The sequence below is a fragment of the Glandiceps talaboti genome, chromosome 23 (assembly GCF_964340395.1).
Source record: "Glandiceps talaboti chromosome 23, keGlaTala1.1, whole genome shotgun sequence".
NCBI lineage: Eukaryota > Metazoa > Hemichordata > Enteropneusta > Spengelidae > Glandiceps > Glandiceps talaboti.
In genome coordinates this window covers 9247953-9271328 of record NC_135571.1, presented here as the reverse complement: position 1 = coordinate 9271328, position 23376 = coordinate 9247953, and the positions used below count along the sequence as shown (strand labels likewise).

Here is a 23376-nt window from a genome sequence, read left to right as displayed (position 1 = left end):
TAACGTTGATATATTTATTTTGCTGTTTTACAATTTCCATCAAATGAACTATGTGGACCAGTCGAAGTTTATGTCAGTTTTTAGCGCTACTTGCAGGTCTTGTTGGTTTACAAGCGCAGACGCGGCGACCAGCGAACATAGTAATGATCCTGGCCGACGATTTGGGATGGAATGATATTGGGTACCACAATCCAGTCATGCAAACTCCATATCTGAACAATCTAGCAGAAGAAGGCGTTAAACTACACAGTTATTATATGCCGTCTATTTGTACTCCCTCGCGAAGTGTGTTTTTGACGGGCAGATATGAGGTACGTTTGTTAACATTTATCAGAATTTAGGACATCCACGTAGATATCGAATAACGCCTTACACTCTCTGAGTTGACACACCAGCTGTGACATTTACTCGTGATTTAGTAATGTTTTGTTTTATTCCCATTTAATAGTCATAGATTATAAAACTGTTTGATTTGTTAGCTCTTAGTGAAGTAATGCTACTTCATATACAATTTACCTAAAAGTTTATAAAGATTTACTTAAAAGTTAATATATTACATATGTTAACTAAATGGTCAAATTTTCGTTAACATGGTATACCTAAAAATTATGAATATAAATATCGCAATCCACACTGCAACCTATAATGACGTCAAAATATATCATTACGTCATCGTTAAACATACTATTTCCCCACCTGCTAAATAACAATGATTAACTGCATATTTTTGTAATACTAAAATAACAACGAGATTAAAAAATCTGTTTTCCAGATTATCCCCTTGCACAGTTATCACTAACACATTTTTATTATCACAATTTTGTCGATTGAAGTAATTAAAATGAAAAGAGACTGAAGTCGAGTTTATACTTCTTTTGAAAACTAACTTTGAAGATAATCTTTGTTCCTATAGATAGTGTATATAAATATAAATATAAATATAAATATAAATATAAATATAAATATAAATATAAATATAAATACAAATATATATATATTCATATATATATATTTTCTCAGTTTCACATATCACATTCCCATGCTCTGTAATTTGTGTCTTTTAGATTCGGTATGGTTTACAACATGGTGTCTTAGGACATTATCAACGACGATGTCTATCCATGGAAGAGGGAACTATTGCACAACACTTACAGCAAAGAGGCTACTCTACTCATCTTGTTGGCAAATGGCATCTTGGATTTTATAAAGATGGTTGTTTACCAAGACAACGAGGGTTTGATTCCTTCTTTGGTAAGTGGAGACAGCCTGAGAGACAAAACAGAGAGATAGACAGAGAAACAGGCAGAGGGACAGACAGACAGACAGACAGACAGACAGACAGACAGACGCACGCACGTGCGCACACACGCGCATGCATACATCCATCCATACATACATACATACATACATACATACATACATACATACATACATACATACATACATACATACATACAGTACATACATACATACATACATACATACATACATACATACATACATACATACATACATACATACATACATACATACATACATACATACATACATACATACAGTACATACATACATACATACATACATACATACATACATACATACATACATACATACATACATACATACATACATACATACATACATACATACATACATACATACATACATACATACATACATACACAATAAATGTAACCATTTTCATAAAAAGTCAAACAGTGTGATCGACCAAAAGAAAAAAGAATGCACAGCTTAGTCTTGTCAACGTCTACTCCAGGCAGAGGGGTGTTTTATGTGTCTCTTTTTGGTCGGGAGGAGGTTTAAATTCAAGGAATTCGATTGTAAAAAACAACGTCTCCTTGTTTTTGATTTTCAAATCAGGATTCTATCTCGGTGCCGAAGATTATTTTCATCACGATTCAACAATGCAGGGTCACCATGGCTACGATTTCAGGCGAAATGAGGATGATGTCTCTTCACAATATTTAGATCAGTATTCGACACATCTATTTGCTGAAGAAGCTCAAGAAATTATAAAGAACCACGATCCAAATAAGGTACAAGATATAAACACATTATTTTGGTGTTTTTGCTCTGATTCATTCCTGATTTCCTTGAACAGGAAAAGTGAACGCTATTTATGCCGCTGTTGTAGTTACAACCCGAGTATCCCCTTAAAGACCAGTGTTGAAATCCAGAAGGGGGGGGGGGGGGTACGCAATATAAGTGTCGATGACATTGGATAGGCGTGTCTTCCTTTGGGTGTCAGCTAAAATGTATGTGTAGATTTGGGGGTTGGGTGGTGATGGGGTCTAAAATTGGGTGAATTTGCAAACACCTGAACGATAAAAAACCCCGAAATGCTCAAAAGCAAAAACTAGCATAAAATTATTATAGCTATGGCCCAACAAAATAAATTGTATGGTTCCGATTACGCTCAATTTAGAACAGGTGGGGTAGGTAGATTTCTTTTATTTTTTTTTGTTTTATATATATTTGTTTCATATGTGAGTATCTAGTTCAGGTAGTTATGTTTTCCGTTGTTTTCCATATGGTCTATGTGTTATTGGTTTCTTCTCATCAGATGTACAGCCATTACAGATTGGGAGAACATTTTTATGTTGTTCTTTTAAGTTGATGTCAGTTTCCGCATCCACAATTTCTTGCGAGACTTCACAATTTTCGCGATTTTACTATTTTTTCTAGAATACGTAAAAAAATGTTTAGGGTCGGCCGTGAAAAGCTAGGTGGGGTCGGGTTACCGGAACAAAACAATTTGTTTAGGCCTAACTATAGCTCATTTATGTTAGTTTGTACGGTTGAATTTGCAAACTCCTGAACGATAAAATAACATGAAATGCTAAACAGTAAAAAGTAGGACGACGATATTATAGCTAACGACGAATATATTTAACAGTGATGCGTACTTGTTGCATTTGGTATATTTGCGGAGCATTAATCAAAGTGTTTTCTATCTTTTTCAGCCATTGTTTCTCTTTCTGTCATTCCAAGCTGTTCACATGCCTTTACAAGTACCAGAGAAATATGCGGCTATCTATGATCACGTGTATGGTGACAACAAAGACTGGAGGACTTATGGCGGCATGGTAACATGCATGGATGAAGCAGTTGGCAACGTGACACGTACACTGAAACAGTCGCCATTATGGGACAACACAGTTCTCATTTTCTCAACTGGTAAATTGTACTATTTTTTGTGTGAATGCAAAATTCTTAGTTCTGTGTATAAGTTTCAGTATATAAAATGGCCAGTTTGGATGTAGGATTCAAAGTTAGGAATGATAGTCTGCCAGAACTTTGTAATCCTCATGGCGCCCCCCCCCCCCCCCCCGATATATATATATAAAGATAACACTAAGGCGAGAACCTGGGATTGAAACCTTGGACTTTAAGTGTCAATTTCTCTACTAGGTTATTTTTTCTGGCGCCAACGTGAGTCAGTGAGTGCTGAATACAAAATTCAATAGCCAAATGTTGGCAGCACTAGTTAACAGTGCTAGAGGTTTTAGTGGACAGCTCCAGGGAACAGCTCCCAGTAATATTTTCGTAATCCAATTGTGTCAAAATACTGCGTTTTTAACAAAATGGTCTATGGGGTTTAGTTACATTGTCAGTCAAACTATCCAAGCTGTCGTCAAAACACATCTATAAGTGCAATAACGTAAACATAAATCCAACATGTCAATGATGTACACAACGAAAATTTCACTCAAAAACAAACTGGCCCCTCGTAACTAACATAGGACAGCTCTTCTCAGTCCAAAGAGCGCCCTCGTTTGGTTATAATCATTCAGTTCTATCATTTGCTTGTCTTATTTTGGTATAAGACGACTGCGGGGAATGTAGACAACATGCCCTCATTTTATTATTCGTCACCGATATAGCATGTGCAAGTCAAAGAGAAATCGCATTTGTTATCCCACAATTAGTAAACTTGACTTATACAACTCCATTTTGATGATTTTTTCTGCGTCCAGCCAAGGAAAATACTCAGAAAATACTCCAAGTCGAGGACGAGTAGAGACAAAATCCTTCGGTTAGAAGTATGTTCAGAATGAACGGTATTTTAAGAATGGGGAACTTAAATTATACCCTACAAAAGCGTAATATTTTGATACATCGGGAAGTGTAATGCTTGCCTTGAACGTTTAAGTTTTGACACATACTACGAGCACCACAAAAACGAATGACGTAGACACGCATTGTTATCACGTAGAACGACCAAGGTATAAATCCCATATGTTATGTTCGAACGCGTTATTTTCGTGTAGTAGAATGATTACAATATTGAGTAATCATCCAAATGTTCTGAGGCTTTTCATTGACAAGGAAAACAGTAATTATCTTTATGGAATTGAATGCGTACTTCGAATGTGATAAATATTGAACTATATCATTAAAAAAAAAATTCTGACGGAAGTTATTTTGTCATCACACGCAAACACATGTCACAAATATACTACTTTGATTGATTGACTCCATGTACAGAAAACAGACTGTTCGTCATGAGGATATAGTTTACTATTAATGTTTGAATGCCCTAGCTAATTTTAGGAACCTTGTTGTGTAAGTACTAATAATATTTATTCATTTACATGCTATGTTACTTATTTGCAGATAATGGTGCCGACTCAAAGTTTATAGGGAGTAATTTTCCATTGCGTGGATCTAAAGCTACGTTATTTGAGGGTGGAGTACGAGGTGTCGGATTCGTCAATAGTCCACTCCTCAGCCCCGAGGTGCGTGGGACAACCAATCGACAGCTACTTCACATGAGTGATTGGTTTCCTACTTTTCTACATCTTTCTGGTGGAGAGGCGAGTCTTGACAAACCCATTGATGGATTCAACCAATGGGAAACAATCAGGTGAGTCACGCACGTGTCACGTGGTTAATATGTGGGTATACACGTAGGATGTATATAGTACACGATCAGGGGCATATATGTTAAATGTTGATAACAAGAAAGGTAATAGATAAGAGTTCCATGCATTGGTCAGAAACGCTGTTCAAAAGCCATATTTCGGCTGCAAGGGCTAGCGTTTGTGACAAAAAAATTCCCATGTCTCTTTATGTCATTTTACATGTACCTCTCAATTCAAGTCCTAAATATACGCTCTATTCTTTTGTTACAGTCAAGGCAAGCAGTCACCTCGGCAAGAAATCCTGCACACCATTGACACATTAGCTCTACGTCCTGTAGATCGTGGTCGTGAGATTTACAGTAAAAATCCACATTTTGATGTATTTACACTGGCTGCACTGAGATTAGGTGACTGGAAACTTTTAACTGGACCATCAGGTGAGAACTGATTTTTTTAACATTCTGTTCACATCAAATTTGATATTTCATTTGGAATAATGGACACACACACATACGCGAGTGAGTGAGTGCGTGCTTGCGTGCGTGCACGCACATTCATACATACGTACACACACACAGACACATACGTACGTACGTACATACATACATACATACATACATACTTTCATACATACATACATACATACATACATACATACATACATACATGCGCACGCACGCACGCACACAAGCACATACATGCATACATACATACAATTCACTCACTCACTCACTCACTCACTCACTCACTCACTCACTCACTCACTCATTCAATCAATCAATCAATCAATCAATCAATCAATCAATTCTCTACTAACTTGTCCATTTCTGTCTTGAAAAAAGGTAACGATAGTTGGATCCCGTCTCCTAGTTCTCCTTATAAACCGTTTCATCCAAAGAAAACATACGGGAAAGTAGTTCGACTTTATAATATCGCAAAGGACCCGTATGAACGGAAAGACGTTTCAGAGGAAAATCCGGAGATAGTAATGGAATTACTTCGACGACTTGGAGAATACAACAAAGACGTTGTCAAACCAAACTATCCTGGAGTGATAGACGTTATATATGGGAATCCAGATAGACATGATGGTTTATGGGCTCCATGGGGTTGATTCTGGGCTCCATAGGGTTATAATTAATTGTGGCTGGTGTGCCAGTGGGTGTCGTAAGGTTGGTTGTTGGCTCTATTAGGTTGATTGTGGGCTCCAAGAGGTTTGTTATTTGCTCTGGCTGTGGGCGACATGGGATTGATTTGGGCTCTATCAGTTGCTTTGATTGTGACTGTATGTGGTTGCTTGTGGGTTTCATGGGCTCACTTGTTGGTTCCTATGGTTACGATATCTCGGTGGGTTTGATTTAGGGTTGTGGATTTGAATATGGCTTCATAGGGTTGATTGAAATAATCGTATATCTTGCGACTCTCTGTTCAGTAGATGCATTCTTGTTTTTCAATTGATTTTCTTTTAGTGTATCCGGGAAAAAAACTGACCAATTGAAGAGAGTATTTCTGTTTATACCAATCACTACCTTAATGTACATACATGTATTTACAACGTTTTGTTCAGTTAGAAATCTTTACTTTTACATATATTTTAATTGATAAGCATCGGTGTTGCATAAGTAAGTATGTTTCGTGTATCCGTATGTTCTTTACTCCCTATAGTAAGCCTTACTTTGCTTACGTCCAATCCTGGGTGGAAGACGTTTTTAAGTTCTTGAAGAATGATCTGCGAAGTGAAGGTCCGTACAAAGCGCATGTTTGTTTTGCAAATGTTTGGTATGGAATTGGTGTTATGCCCAATTCTTAAGTTGGAGAGAGAAGTAGCATCCATGCTGGACTATCCGGGTATCGGGGCCTGCTTTGAACACTCTATTTTTTTCAAAGTAAACGTTCCGGTCACTTCTGTCACACGGCTAAGAGCACCGGGGGAGCACCGAAGGAGAGACTAGGACAGGCAGTGACTCACCTCTCGGTGGCGCGGACCGCCAGCCTAGGCCTAAGATCTCGACCCCCTGTAATTTGAATGAATACATTTTAAAACCTTTAGCGAGGATCTATAGTATTGGAAGGCAAGTCTGGTGCCAGCAGCCCCGGTAATTCCACCATCAATAGCGTATATTAAAGCTACTGCAGTTAAAAAGCTTGTAGAGTTACTAGTATTATTGAGCATTAGACAATTTATACATAAATTCTTCTATTTTTGTTGGATTGTTCGTTCGTTTTAACATAGCGTGAAAAGACGTAATTATTATTAAAAAACGACCATGAATTTGTCTTATTCTTAGTGTTAGACTAACTTTATAGGCCAATGGTTGTGTGATACTGACTTTATGCTAATAAATTGTTATGTGAAATAAAATTAAATGCTTATCTCGTATCTCATCGCATTACCGTAGAGAGAGAGAGAGAGAATGTTTCAACAGTTGCGATTGCAAATTAATACAAATACCAGTGTGCAATCACGCGATTTCAAACTTATTTGCATCTCATTTGCATACAGGTATGTTATAATGATTTCAGCATTGCACTGCAGTACAAATTCGCGCGCATCGATGCAAGTATTCACCAGTACATGGTATATAACAATAAACAATTAGTTATCTAGTTTAGCAAACACTTCTTATTGAAAATCATAGACAAACAGAGTTAGCTCCAGTGTCTATGTCTGGTTGCTCAATCTGTTCAACAAGTAAACTTCGGAATAGTGACGTCATCAACACAAATCATCGTCTGCCTTTTGTCCGTATTACGTCAGAATTCTCTATAAATGTACATAATCTGACAACCAACAATGTTAGTTGTCTGAGGTACATATTATGACGTATGGAAGCACAAGCTGTCACAACTTATTTGGTATACATTAATTGTAAACTGTCCCCGGGGCATTCGTTAATATTACTGTGATGCCCATCATTTCAAAGTCGTCCATTCAACCTATACATACGCTATATAAAAAGTATAAACAACTTTTGATAATGTCTTAGTCGATTTTGTTGACAAGGATAAGTTTGACGACAGATCGAGAGAGACAGACAGACAGACAGAGTGTTTGTTTGTATGTATGTATGTATGTATGTATGTATGTATGTATGTATGTATGTATGTATGTATGTATGCATGCATGCATGCATGCATGCATGCATGCTTGTATGTATGTATGTATGTATGTATGTATGTATGTATGTATGTATGTATGTATGTATGTATGTATGCATGTATGCATGTATGTATGTATGTATGTATGTATGTATGTATGTATGGGGGTTGATGTGGAGAGAGACTACAATGGACGACTATAGTACTGGGAGATGGATAGGAAAAACAATCATTCTTATCATATATCAGAAACAGAAACAAGATCAATTACAACATCAATGCTTTGTTTATTGATTAGATATGAATTGACAAGTGATTCACATTCCGGTAAAAACATAGCATAAAAATATTACCATGTCTTCCAATATTGGACATGCGCAAATGTAATAGTGTATATCAAAGTAGTAAAGATGAACATTTTACTTCATAATTTGCCGTTTGGCTGTACACGAGCAAAGCAAATACAAAGTATCATGTCAGTTTCGGTGACTTGTACCTTGGGCCATCAATATACATTTTTATTTCTCTTTAACAAATTTTATCAAATTTTGTCAAAAAATAATGCATATAAACCACAAGACACACATGTTTTTAGTTAGCGTGTGATTGCAAGTATATTTTGGTCATTCCTCAGTGAAAACTTATCATATATAGTGAGTTTTGTTGAGATCATCCAGTGTTCATTTGTGATTAGCTTTGCTTGTTTGTTTTGCTCAGATTCGTGAATTACTATGGAGCTGTTATTTTTTACCTGACTGGGGGGGGGGGGGGGGTGATTTTTAGAGTTGACCACGGGTTTGCTATAACTGACCACCCCCAACACTGATGACCCAATCCAATGTAACCCCAGGGGAATTCAAAAGATCACATTTAAAATGACCTCCATTTAAATGCTGGTATTATGTAACAAAGCAAGGATGCTGTAAACAAAAAGGTTCATTTTTTCCACAAGTATTACAGTACTATCAAATCACAAACATCTATCTTACATTATGATAATACAGCTTATAACAGACCATGCCAACAGACGTAGAGTAGTTCACCATGTTTTCATTGGCTAGATTCATGTAGTACTGATGCTCATTAACAACTCATTTGATGTTGAACAGGTTTCTACTACAAGATTGGTCTTATGTAAGGGTTTAAGTACCACAATATTCATTACATCAAAACATATAACACTTAGTAATTAATGTTAGATACATAAATTAAGACTGGATAGATTCATCATCACACCAATAAGGTTGATATCAATGGTGTTACTTGGGAAAGAAACATGGCTAAACTGGTGTATGTACATTTACTTGGTACAACTCCTTGACCTTAGCAAAGCACAAGCTTAAGACTATTATTTTTACTAAAGTACATATATTTGTATAAAGTGAATACTAGACAACAATTATAAATACATGCTTATCAGATATAAATGGAAATGAAACATATTACACTTTCATCTTGTATGATTGATGTCATAATATTAGAATGCAAGTAATCATATGTCATAAAAGGTGAAAACTATGTGATAAGTAATTGTGATACATTTGTAAGAAATTGTTCTTTGGTGGTCAGACCTTTGGATTGATCTTTAAGAATAATTAGAACTGGCAATGTCCCTGGGTCCTAGTCTCGGTTACCCAGAGTGCACTGTGGACTTTCATTTCTGCTGCCACAAAAATATTTCAAGAATGCTGGGCATTGAAGTGATTGGTACACAATATGGTGACCGTCGCTCACTCTGACTGTTTCTCATTGTAAAGACCATGGTCAGTTGATTACCAATATATGTTATAACCTGTTAGGACCAGTTGATAACCAACATATATAAGATGTATGATAGCTTATAAATATCCAGATCCATAACTTATAAAGACCAACAATAATCATCATGCACTATAACTATATAATAATACATACCATAACCTATGAAGACTAGTCAATGACCATATGTATCGTAAGCTTAGCTATATGAAGATAAGTTAATAAACAACATATTTCATAACCTATGATAACCAGTCAATAACCAATATATGCCATAGCTTATGATTACCAGTGAATAACCAATATATGCCATAGCCTATGATTACCAGTCAATAACCAACATATGCCATAGCCTATGGTTACCAGTCAATAACCAACATACACCATAGCCTATGATTACCAGTCAATAACCAACATACACCATAGCCTATGATTACCAGTCAATAACCAACATATGCCATAGCCTATGGTTACCAGTCAATAACCAACATATGCCATAGCCTATGGTTACCAGTCAATAACCAACATACACCATAGCCTATGATTACCAGTCAATAACCAACATATGCCATAGCCTATGAAAACCAGTCAATAACCAACATATGCCATAGCCTATGATTACCAGTCAATAACCAACATATGCCATCGCCTATGGTTACCAGTCAATAACCAACATACACCATAGCCTATGATTACCAGTCAATAACCAACATATGCCATAGCTTATGATTACCAGTCAATAACCAACATACACCATAGCCTATGATTACCAGTCAATAACCAACATATGCCATAGCCTATGATTACCAGGCAATAACCAACATATGCCATAGCTTATGATTACCAGTCAATAACCAACATACACCATAGCCTATGATTACCAGTCAATAACCAACATATGCTATAGCTTATGATTACCAGTCAATAACCAACATATGCCATAGCCTATGATTACCAGTCAATAACCAACATACACCATAGCCTATGATTACCAGTCAATAACCAACATACACCATAGCCTATGATTACCAGTCAATAACCAACATACACCATAGCCTATGATTACCAGTCAATAAGCAACATATGCCATAGCCTATGATTACCAGTCAATAACCAACATATGCCATAGCCTATGATTACCAGTCAATAACCAACATACACCATAGCCTATGATTACCAGTCAATAAGCAACATATGCTATAGCCTATGATTACCAGTCAATAACCAACATATGCCATAGCCTATGATTACCAGTCAATAACCAACATATGCCATAGCCTATGATTACCAGTCAATAACCAACATATGCCATAGCCTATGATTACCAGGCAATAACCAACATATGCCATAGCTTATGATTACCAGTCAATAACCAACATACACCATAGCCTATGATTACCAGTCAATAACCAACATATGCCATAGCCTATGATTACCAGGCAATAACCAACATATGCCATAGCTTATGATTACCAGTCAATAACCAACATACACCATAGCCTATGATTACCAGTCAATAACCAACATATGCTATAGCTTATGATTACCAGTCAATAACCAACATATGCCATAGCCTATGATTACCAGTCAATAACCAACATACACCATAGCCTATGATTACCAGTCAATAACCAACATACACCATAGCCTATGATTACCAGTCAATAACCAACATACACCATAGCCTATGATTACCAGTCAATAAGCAACATATGCCATAGCCTATGATTACCAGTCAATAACCAACATATGCCATAGCCTATGATTACCAGTCAAAAAGAAACATATATACACCATAACCTATGCAGGCCAGTCAATAACCAACATTGGCCATAACCTATGTTGACCAGTCAATAACCAACATTGGCCATAATCTATGATGACCAGTCAATAACCAACATACACCATAACATATGATGTCTAGTCCATGATCAACACATGCCATAGCCTATGAATATCAGGCAATAACAAACAAATATACACCATAACTTGTGATGACAAGTTAATAACCAGCATAGGCCATAACCTATGATGACCAGTCAATAACTAACAAACACCATAACCTATGATGGCCAGTTAGGAACGTGATGAGAAGTTAATAACCAACATATGCCATAGCCTCTGATTACTAGTCAATAACAAACATATATACACCACAACCTACGATGACTAGTCAATAATCAAGACAACCTACGATGACCATATATTGCCACAACCTATGATGACCACTCAATAACCAACATTTACACACATAACCTATGATGACCAGTCAATAAGCAACTTACACCATAATCTCTGATGACGAGTCAATAACCAACATATGCCATAGCCTCTGATTACTAGTCAATAACAAACATATATACACCACAACCTACGATGACTAGTCAATAATCAAGACACGCAATAACCTAGGATGACTATTCAATAACCAATGTACACCATAACCTACGATGACCAGTCAATATCATATATACACCATAGCCTATGACGACCAGTCAATACGCACCATATATTGCCACAACCTATGATGACCACTCAATAACCAACATTTACACACATAACCTATGATGACCAGTCAATAAGCAACTTACACCATAATCTCTGATGACGAGTCAATAACCAACATATATACTTCATAACATATAATGGCCAGTCAATTACCTACTTACACCATAATCTTTGATGGCCAGTCAATAACCAACATGTATACATCATAACTTATGATGACAAGTCAATCACCAACATATACCATCCATAACCTATGATGACCAGTGAATTACCATCATTTATACACAATAACCTATGATGACCAGTCAGTAACCAACATACACAATCCATAACCTATGATGACCAGTCAGCAACCAACATACACAATCCATAACCTTTGATGACCAGTTAATAACCAACATACACAATCCATAACCTTTGATGACAATTAATAACCAACAAGCCATAACCTATGATTACTAGTGAATAACATGACGACCAGTCACTAGACAACTTATGCCATAACCCATGATGATCACTCAATAATCAACATATATACACCATAACCTAGGATTACCAGTCAATAATCAATATATATACCATAACCTATGAAGACAAATCACCAGCAACTATAGACAATACTCAGGGTTGGACGCCATTCGTCATTCTGAAATGGTGTGCAGACTAATGAGAGTTCGATTTGATAATTTACTTTTAAAATAAGTAAAAAGTAAGGCATTTTACATGTCACTTCTCTGCTTTTCATGTCACACTCTTGAGGACGGGCCCCTTTTGGCGTGTGATTATTGGAAACTCTATAAGCAAGAAGCCATATAGCCATATAAGCCAAGTACGTGACATATGGAATATCATCGTTTCGACTGACTTGGACTAAATTTGTCACGGATTATATGAAGACCAGATAAGAACAACGTTATATCATAAACCTATGATGACCAGTCAATAACCAACATACACCATAACCAGTTATAAACGATATAAAGATATATCACAATTTTTGAAGTCTAGTTAGTAACCAATATATATTATAACCATTGGTGGCCCACTAATATAGTATCAACTAAATTGTAACATAGACAAGTCTGATTAAACACACCATTAATTAACAAATAAAATTGGTAGGGAATATGTCCAATCGGCAAATCCTGAACTAGACTGTATTGAGTGAAAGGTCCCGTCTCAAGTTGTTATAACAAACATTCTGAAGTTGCTAAGACAAAGCGTCCTCTTGCGTACACATAGGATAGTGTTACAAGATTATGTGATATACCTTTAGATATCTGATAATGGATACACCTCATACATACTAACTCTTTTAATGCACTTATGTTGGCAATGAAAATGACATGAAACTAAATGTGTTTACTAAATTGCGAATACCAGAAAGTGGGGCTGCTTGTGGTTTCCAAAGCGACTTTGTGAAATGTAAGGTTGAGGATTGCCTCTCAGAACCCAATTAATGTGATAATAACTACTTTTACCGATGATGCCCACGTACCATTGATATGGCGAAACACAATCAAGTTTTATAGAGCTGAATTTGAAAAAAAAGGTTTGAAAGTTAAATGTTATCTAACATCAGACGCGCAACTTTTTAAAGATAAAAAACCAGAGACATTGATGAAAATTGCCATTTCTAGTGAAAAGAAATTACCGAACCTACCGCTGGACCTTTCTTATATATGTCTCTAGTATTTCAAATGTGATCGTTATCACATGATGTTAGCGGTAAAGGTTTCCCTAATATTAATAATACCAATAGTCTAAGTCTGCTTAGAAGAGCTTATCAAAACGATGAGATATATAATTAACTGTTGAGTACAAAGGGATAATGTCATAATATGATGTAAAAGGGTAATTCTATGATGCAACATAAAACAACTATGGTGTCCTATAAACAAGAAACAATTACCAAATATGAGGAATTTATGGTGATTGTGTACTGTCTGTAGACTTGGACTGACAGCATGTACATGTACACTTCTTAAATAAAGTAAACATGGACATATATAGTCCTTGTAGAGAACAAAGAATAACGAAAAAATAAGAAAATATTCTGTCTTCAACAAATGCCTCAACGACACCTAAAATCCAAATCAACCCTAAGTAAATGGCCATTCCAACAGCAGTACGGACCTTTTCCTTTATCCAGCCACCATTACCAGAACTGTGTGTGATAACACTGCTGGTCACCTTCTTACGTTGTATAACCTTGTAATTAGATACAATCAATGATATGATGTTAAAGATCATAATCAAACTTACTGGAACAATAAACAGAACAAGCAAGGCGACTGGGTTGCCAACCCAACATGCATCACCAGCTCCATAACCAATTGTTACACTGGTAAAATTATCAACAATCGCAGCAGTGGTGACAATCAAAGCTGGTACTACCCAACCTATGATGCAATATCCTACTAGTTGCTTTCCGTTTTGAACTGACGACCCGACCGTCAATATATTTCCTATCCCAAATGTTAGCAGTATATCTAGACCTAGGATACCCATCCAGAAGAAAGACGTCAGCCAAGAATAATGTAAGAAAACAGCTGTTATCTTACATACCAGAGCATAATCAGTAGCCCCTAACGTAGTCAACGTTAGTATCTGAGATAGGAGAATAGACACACATAAATTGAAAATCAACTTTGCTGGCAAGGTCTTCAAATTAGAATGAATGCAATTATATATTATGGTCGCAATAAATGCAAGTATTGATGCACATAAACATGCCAATGTCAGCCATGTTAGAATGACATCGTGATTAGACGTGAACAAAGACTTGACATGTATGACGTATGATAGACATACCCATACAATATTTGATTTGGAGGAAACAAATCTGTCGGTCTGTAAATATTGCCCTTCATGATAAAATTGTATTGACTCATCTACAACTTGTACATCAGCTATGTCTAACTCAATGATATTTTCAACATCACAAGACAGGACGTGTTCAATCATTGATCGTTCATCACCACAATATTGCATCACACATGTTGGCTTTCCTAAACTATCACTCTCTTTGTTGATCTCAATACTGAATTTTGTAACATTTTCAACATCCAGTAATTGACATGTATATTTGTTCCATAGTAGGTTATTACTTGTCTGGGAATCAGTATCATTTCTAGAAATACCATTTGGGCCAATTGGAAACATGAAGGCAGAGAATGCCATTGCCTTATCGACTACAATTTCACTACGACACACAGTGTCTGTATTACTCAACGAGAATGACGTCATCCGAATACACAGGTCCCCGGATTGAATGTTCTGATTCTCGTAAAAACGGGAAATTTCAGCATAATTAATGTTCATAAAAATGATACGAACACTAGCGAACTTTGATAGAGTTTTTGCGGTTGGGTCACATGATGACGACTTGTTATCATTCATAGTACCTGTAACGTTGACAACACTGTCTAAAGTGATATTTCGTGAAACATTTACCGCCAAATCTAAAAGACGACCAATCACATCTTCCTGATTACTGAACAAAACACTGCAGTCAGTGTAGTTGATAAGTTGGGACTGAATAGATACAATCATTGATATTTCAAGAATGTAATACAAAGGAAGAGAACTATTGGTTTCATTTTTTAAATTCAAGGGTTGTATCTGAAAACTATCAATGCTTACACAAACAGGGTTATTAAAATCAACAACAATATTTCCAGAAGAACAAGTAATATTGTGTGTAAAGAAACGGTCTTCATCGCTATTCGCATTGTCTACTCGCATTCTAACTGTAGTAGAGGGATTGTAATCAAATAGTACGTAAAGGCTTCTAAAGGAAAGTCGATTTGTCTCAGCAACTTTGTATCCACAGTACGGAATCAGATTCCCAGCTAAATAATCATCATTGCAATACGCACAAAAAACGTTTCTGAAATGAACGTTGTTTGGGCGGTAAGCTCTGCCAACTATTCCGATGTTACCATTTCCACATTGATTGACTAAATACGTATTATTTACGTTACAGTTTGAATGAACGTTTATGCAATAACGAACGCCCTTCTCTGTGTTCACATGAGGGATATAGTCGATATGTGTGATATCGACGAACTCATCCATCACTATATCCACTGCACGATCCAAGTTATCACTGTCGATTGTAAATAAATCTTCGTTGATTGTATGTGACTTACAAGTAAGCCTGGTATTCCAAAATTCTAAATCCATGACGTTGGCACCATGACATATAGCACAGTATATGTTATTGTATACTATTCCACTAGATGACGTCACTGGATTCGAATCAACTGAAAGTAAAACCAGTAAAGTCCGAATGTCATCGTAATTTCATTTTGACAAACTATCTACTAGACTAAGTCATCTATTTGAAGCCCAAATGGTACTTGTCTGTAGCTGGGGACCCACTGTCAGCTATAAAGGATGTACAAAGTGTACTTCAGAGTCTGTAATAATACACACTATATGTAGGTTTATTAAAAGCCAATCTCAGTCAGTAAGGTGTAATAGAAGTTGTATTTTTATACCTACATATATTTTTAATAAAAGCGTTGTAACTGATTTTATTTTCGAAGCAAAAGTACATAACAAGGTTCGAAATATCCGGGTGAGTCGTGCCTCTATGCATGTCATTTTCATATAAATTAATTTAACAATATTTCATAAGAATTTTTATTTCCACAAAATTATAAATTATAAAACTGAGACTATAGAAATAAGTGAACAACAAAATACCTTTGAACAGACGTGGAAATGAGAATGAAAATAGGTGACAAAACAACTAATCAAGTTTGACCTCTCTCAATGAATAAAATTAGACAATATTTTGAAATTTACAGCAAGAAAAACTTACAAATAATAATGAAAACATTGACCATGATGCAGAACTTATAATGTGATAAATAGTAATATATTAATAAAAAGATGGCAATTTTGCCCACTGTAGGTAACCGAGGTGTGTGGCGTACACGTTGGGTATTATTGAGACAAAAATTGCAAATCTCTTCAGAATATCAACAGATATCCCTAAATAATTCTTATAGATATTAGAACTTTAGATTTTGACACTAATAAAAGGGTTTTAATCAACATTAGTCGATTGTTTGATTTGTCTCAGATTTGGAAGTAAAGCACACATGAAACCTCGCTTTCGCTGACACCATTAATTGCTGTGTCGATGCAGTCTTATAACATTATATAATATAGACAAACTTTAACTGACATGTTGTGTGAACATTGTATGCAGAAAGCTTTAAAATCAAGGTGCACACTGAAAGATGCATGTTAACAAACTATCTTTTGATCGCTGTCATTACAGTGTCAATTTGTATTATATCCGAATATAATAGGCATGATTCAATATATGATTCAGGGCTTGGAATATCAATTATAGTAAGAACACTTTATTTAAAACAAAGGTAACTCCCCAACGCCATACAAAATTAATATACAGTCTTGTCCATTTGAGGAAGTTGTTATTGTCTATACTACTAGTATATGCTCATCCCTGTGATTGTGGTATTGTCAAAATTGTCTCTCCTACAAAAAGAAATACTAATTCCATATCATTGGTACGTGTAGGTTTAATGATCACAAATGTACCGTTTCACTTCAGACTTTTATCGGTTCACTTTAAAATACTGCACGTTTCAGTTAGAGTTCAATGGCTCTGTTTGATACAACCACATAGGAAACTACTCATGGAACACAGTCTAATAGATAACAAGTTTGAATGCATACAGTTTATTTTTTTCTAAATAAAATAAAGTAACATGCTACCATGTAGACCTCAAATGGAGACATCAAAAGAATGAAGCATGAAATTGCGATCTTGTTACCCTAAAGTGTAGAATGTGCAGTTTCTTACTGGTTTGTGTGTGGTTATATCATACAATAGTTCAGTGAATGCTAACCTGAAATGGGCGGTACATTAGTCGGCAGGGACCAAACCTCGCTGTTTAGCACATTCATATTTTTGTAATTATAGAAGACAAAACGTATCTTACCTTTGTATGGATCATGGGTAGGATTTTCACATTTCTGTCGAACGTCATCACTTTGCCAAGTGACAGGACAGCCATAGGTTACCCATACGCCATGGTCAGAATTCCCCAATATTTTACAGCTTGTGTTGGTTGTTTCGTTGTCTGTGTCACTTGGTTCATCACTGTACATATTCACTATTCGTCCCAAGGCTTCAGACCGTTGTCGAATAGACGTCTCCATACTCGAATGATGTGGACATGCATCTTTGTAATCATGGCAACAATCCCCATAGATTACACACATCTCATCACAGTTGCATGCAAAACCATTAAGTCTATCGAGCCGTGATGCAAACCACCCACACTTACTAGCATTGCCAACACTACTGAAGCAGCTATCGAAAAAGTTTGTGTCTTCACAATCCAGTTCGAGATGTTCCATAGGCGAGGACGTAGAAGAAGTGGTGTTCTCCAGAGGAGAAGTCGATGCCAACTCAGGGTACTTACAATAACAGTAGATAGAGACTGTCAAACATAACAGCCTGTAGGCAGTTCTAGCCATTTTGGTCTGCTGAAAATGAAACAAAAGAAACGTTGGAAACTACTTTATGTATTCCAAATATAAACAGGATGAAGTAAGTTGGACATGATATGGAGTGATATGATGGTCAAATGATTAGAATGTGTTGCCATTTTGAAATTTCGACTGTTGTAGCCCTACTACACGTTTCCTTAGCATGGTATGGAAGTGTAATTTCCGTCTTTTTAAGTTATATTTTCCTGTTTATAACACATTGAAAAACATTTCATTCTAAATGACAATATGAAAAAAGAGGATATATTCCACACATGAAATTGGTGGATGAAAAGAATTGGATTTTGTTTGCGAAAAAGGTAATATTTTAAACTATTAAGAGCTTCTCATATAAGTCAGGAGTTTCTTATTACTATGTTTGTGTTCAGACATAACGGTGTATATGTTTATACATGTCGCCAAACACCTAGTTAAAGAAATGGAATCTCTAGACATACGATATGGTACATATTGTCTTGACACCCATGGAACTATTACAATAAAAGATGTTCATTGTAACCATATATTTCCGCAAACTTTGTACAGCAGTTATTACCAAATCTCTCTAAGTTTAGTTGCCATTGTACCACCTTTGAATCAAGAGAGAGATATATGACGTTTGTGTGACGTTTGCTATGATAAAATATGAAGAAATTGTGCAATTTACCCAATGCTTTTGTAATTAAACGAATGGGAAATACTTAAGTGAATGGGGAATGAAGAATACTAAAAGCGAATGCGTAACGCATATGCATCTTTAGATTGGTTGTTATTTGCTCTGTCAGATTACTAATCGAGCCTCATCCTTAAAAAAGTCATATTGGGACGGCAGTAATAAGACATTATTCTAAGACAGGACGTTAGCTTTCGATGCCGACTGTTCTTATGTATTACAAGGAAAAATAAGTGACAATGCATTTCAAATATTAATAAAGTCGCTTTGCAGAAAATACTGCAGTGTTCCGTTCACCTCCCCTTCACTTGAATAAGGTAAGACTCTATTGGAAAGAGCCACACTGTTGAATTTGTAAACACTTGTTCTTAGAGTACAAACAAAAGGAAATGTAAGTTTTTATGTTCAAATAAGTGAGAGGAAATGGAAATTTTGTTAATATATAAGTTAAGTTCTCAAACATTTGTTGGTTAATATTTCAAGGGGAACCAGGAGCCACTCAGTACAGCTCATACGTATATTATAACAAAACGAATCATTAATTTCTTTAGGACAGAACATATCCTTCAGCAGATGTAATATTATGTATAACATGAACTAAATGTTTTGATACACATGCATACAAAGAACGCTATGGATATCCTAACCAATAGGAAATGGTTTTTTAGATCATGTCGAAACATAACTTACCTGTATGTGAACGTCGACTATATACTATGAGACATTTTGTACTATGGATCATGGAATGGACAATAACCGACTTTAAGACAAACCGTTGCTTTATATGTTTTATTTCCAAATGACACTAAGAAGGCTTTAAATGTGATCTGGTATACCAAATAAGGGAGCTTATCCTGAATATAAAACAAGGCCAGTATCATCAAATAAGGAAGTCGTAAGATAGAAGGAGTGGCTGTTAAGATGTCACCATATTATCAGATGGTTAAAATTTGAAGTGGTGAAGATTACCGGGGATTAGTAATCCCAGTGTGACTTTTAATTCGAAGGGAGATAATATGGTAGAAGTAGTACAGAAACAATGTAGACAGGAAACAACGATAACCGATTTCCATCTGCACCCTGTTATCACTCAATAAATTAACATACCAAGTAAATCAAGAGGGCAAAAAAAGGGTAGTAAAGCTCGACAAGACCAGAAAATAACCAGATGCAAACTGAATGCCTTCCTGAAGGGCCGAAAGTCTTTAGATTTTTTTTGCTCCTAAACACCAATTATTGGAAAGTAACATTGAGAGCTATAGCTACCATACACAATATACCCATTAATTGGCAAATTAATGATGTCAAACTATAATTTATGACATTTGAGGCTTAACATATTGCCCAATTACCGGAAACCGGAAATCATCAAGTATATAAATCACAATAAAACTATAGTTACGTCAGCAAACTTTGTAGAACACGTGCTGTTATGGCTGATGTATGTATCAAATTATATGGAATTTGAGGTGTACATTTTTAAGTATAGCTTAATTACTGAAAATCATTAATTATGCAAATTAGGGGTAAAAGCTACATTAACAAGCTTTACAAAACACATGAGTTGTAATATGGACCAGTTCTAGCCTTAACCCTAGAGTATGTATACCAAATTTCGTTTGTATTGAGCTGGTCATTTTTGAGAAAACAATGGCAAAACAGACAGATCGAAAGACAGACATGTACACACACATCCACAAAAAATATTTTCGATGCCTATAGCCCTTCTGAACTACCTTAGTATTAAGTTGTGTTAAGAAAAAGTGAATTATTTCATCTCTAGGTAGATAAGGATTCCACTTGGCCGTCAGACACCCTGTTACTGTAAGTTGGATAAACTTAACTTCTGATTAACATGTACAACGTCTCATTATTGGTATTAAATTTTAACTAATTTCAGTGATTACATTGTTGGATGTCTTACTGCAAAAATAATTATCCAGTTACAGCTAATGTAGCTGTAAATGAAGATACAAACAAACTATAAATACATTTGAATACATTATTTATTGTAAGTAGAAGACGGAGATTTGGTTTATTGTCTGTATATTATCTGATGTATTCTTACAAAATAATAATACAAACATACAGGTCAACAAATATCACAGTATACAAACTGCAAGTAAATAACAATGATAATAAAATAAAAACAAGTAAACAATAATAACAATACAAACAACAATAAATAATAAAAAAATGAAAAAAATAGAAGTAAACAACAAAACTATAGTATGCAAATAAATTAAGTTAAATTACAAAACAATCAAGTGTACAACAATGACAATAAACACAAAATACTAGTAAACAATAACAAGATGCAAACAAACTGTAGGGAAATACAATACAGTGAGTAAAGCTGTATATCAGTAATTTGTGTCTGTACATGTGTCTTGTATTTTATTACATTTGATGTTTGCCTTGTGCCAAGATGAATTTCCATGTTTTTTTTATTGTCAAATAAGTGTACCTAATCTAATGTAATCCTAGTCTGAATGACCAAACTGTGGTTTAACCACAGCCACAGTCTGCTGTCAAATTCCCTCAATCAGCACACATTCCTGTGCTCCATCCTAATGTGTTCATATAAACATGATTATGTTGTTGTCCCCATGTCATTAAACGGACAGGCGGTAGAGTCCTGGTTGGACATCGTCAAATCAGCTGTACCAAAATGAATATTTAATGAGCGGTGATGGCAGCCTGTTATTACTAGTGACATGCGCTGTTGTGCTTTGCTCTGTATGTGGTTGAACCATAATTAACATCTTTCGTCAGGGCCTTGACTATACTGTGAGGGAAGGTATAAATCGTAATGATACTGTATAGGAACTAGACTAATGTAATAAATCTAATCAAGAATAACAAACAATACAAAAACAATTTAACAAGAACTGTCTAGTCTTGTTTATCTTTGTTGTTTTTCCAAATCCAGATGTTGAGAGTTGAAGCCAGTGTGACCCATCCCAATAGTGGTGCAAGAAGATAAGTCGCTGTCTTATTGATGGGGTGGAAGAGATACATACATCCAGCAACATTTGCCCAGTATATGATGATTTCAACAGCAGCCTAGAAGTAAATGTAAAACAAACACTTTGGTTTCAAGAATTAATTAATCTCTCTGTTGGTGTTAAATTCAAAGGACATGAATATTTATTAGATGAACAATACATATTCGTGATTACTAGTATATACCTCAAGGTAATAAGCACTGAGAAGGCATGAATATTCATTGTTCAACTAATACATATGTGCATTATGCTAAGTCTCAGGGAACAATGAAGGTGAATTAGAGTTTAGAGTGACTCTGAAGGTAATAAGCACTTAGGAGTCATTAATAGTAATTGTTCATCCAATACATATTCATGTCTACTAGGAGCCATGATGCAACAGTGTTACTATGTACAGTCACTGCTAGAACAAGAGAGGAGAAAAAGATTTTCAATTTGGTGTTTCTTGACAATTGAACAAAATTTATGTGATGTGAAATCATGGAATCACTCTTCAGAACCCAAGTGTATGAAAACATATGTACCTTTATTTCCTGGAGTGGAGTTCCACTATACATAGTTCAGATTTATACACATTACCACAGACAAGTAACAAACTGTATGTGACATTACTTACCCATCCTATTTTATGGGCTCCAAAGAAGATGGGAGTCCATGCCCAATTTAGAGCCAGGGATGAACCATAAGCTGTTAGGGGTAACATGGCACCTTCAAATCCACCACCGTCCCTCCACACCAGGTAGGATGCATACCCCATGGAGCAATATAGACTGGTCCACATGGGGCCAAACAACCAGTTGGGTGGGCGCCATTTTGGTTTTTCTAGTGTTTTGTACCATGTTGATATTTCATTCTTTGTAATAAATCCACCTAATATACCCCCAATGTTTGGGAGAATAATGGCTCC

The 23376-nt window shown here is 35.7% G+C and overlaps 2 protein-coding genes across 2 annotated transcripts in view; one reads left to right on the top strand and one right to left on the bottom strand.

Moving 5' to 3' along the window:
• LOC144452915 (arylsulfatase B-like) lies at nt 1-6731 on the top strand. Its single transcript, XM_078144127.1, has 7 exons — nt 1-311; nt 1065-1251; nt 1882-2057; nt 2985-3198; nt 4639-4888; nt 5157-5323; nt 5729-6731. Exons 1-7 carry the CDS (start codon nt 51-53, stop codon nt 5998-6000), a joined length of 1527 nt encoding a protein of 508 aa, XP_078000253.1. The 5' UTR covers nt 1-50; the 3' UTR covers nt 6001-6731.
• A 15625-nt stretch (nt 6732-22356) lies between these two features.
• LOC144453063 (translocator protein-like) overlaps nt 22357-23376 on the bottom strand; it is a 1942-nt gene continuing 922 nt past the window's right edge. The window contains exons 2-3 of the mRNA XM_078144335.1: nt 23086-23376; nt 22357-22527 (exon numbers count right to left, since the gene is read on the bottom strand). The exon at nt 23086-23376 is cut by the window's right edge and continues 55 nt beyond it. Of these exons, the coding sequence (XP_078000461.1) occupies nt 22357-22527; nt 23086-23376 (462 nt within the window). The remainder of the gene's footprint in view (nt 22528-23085) is intronic.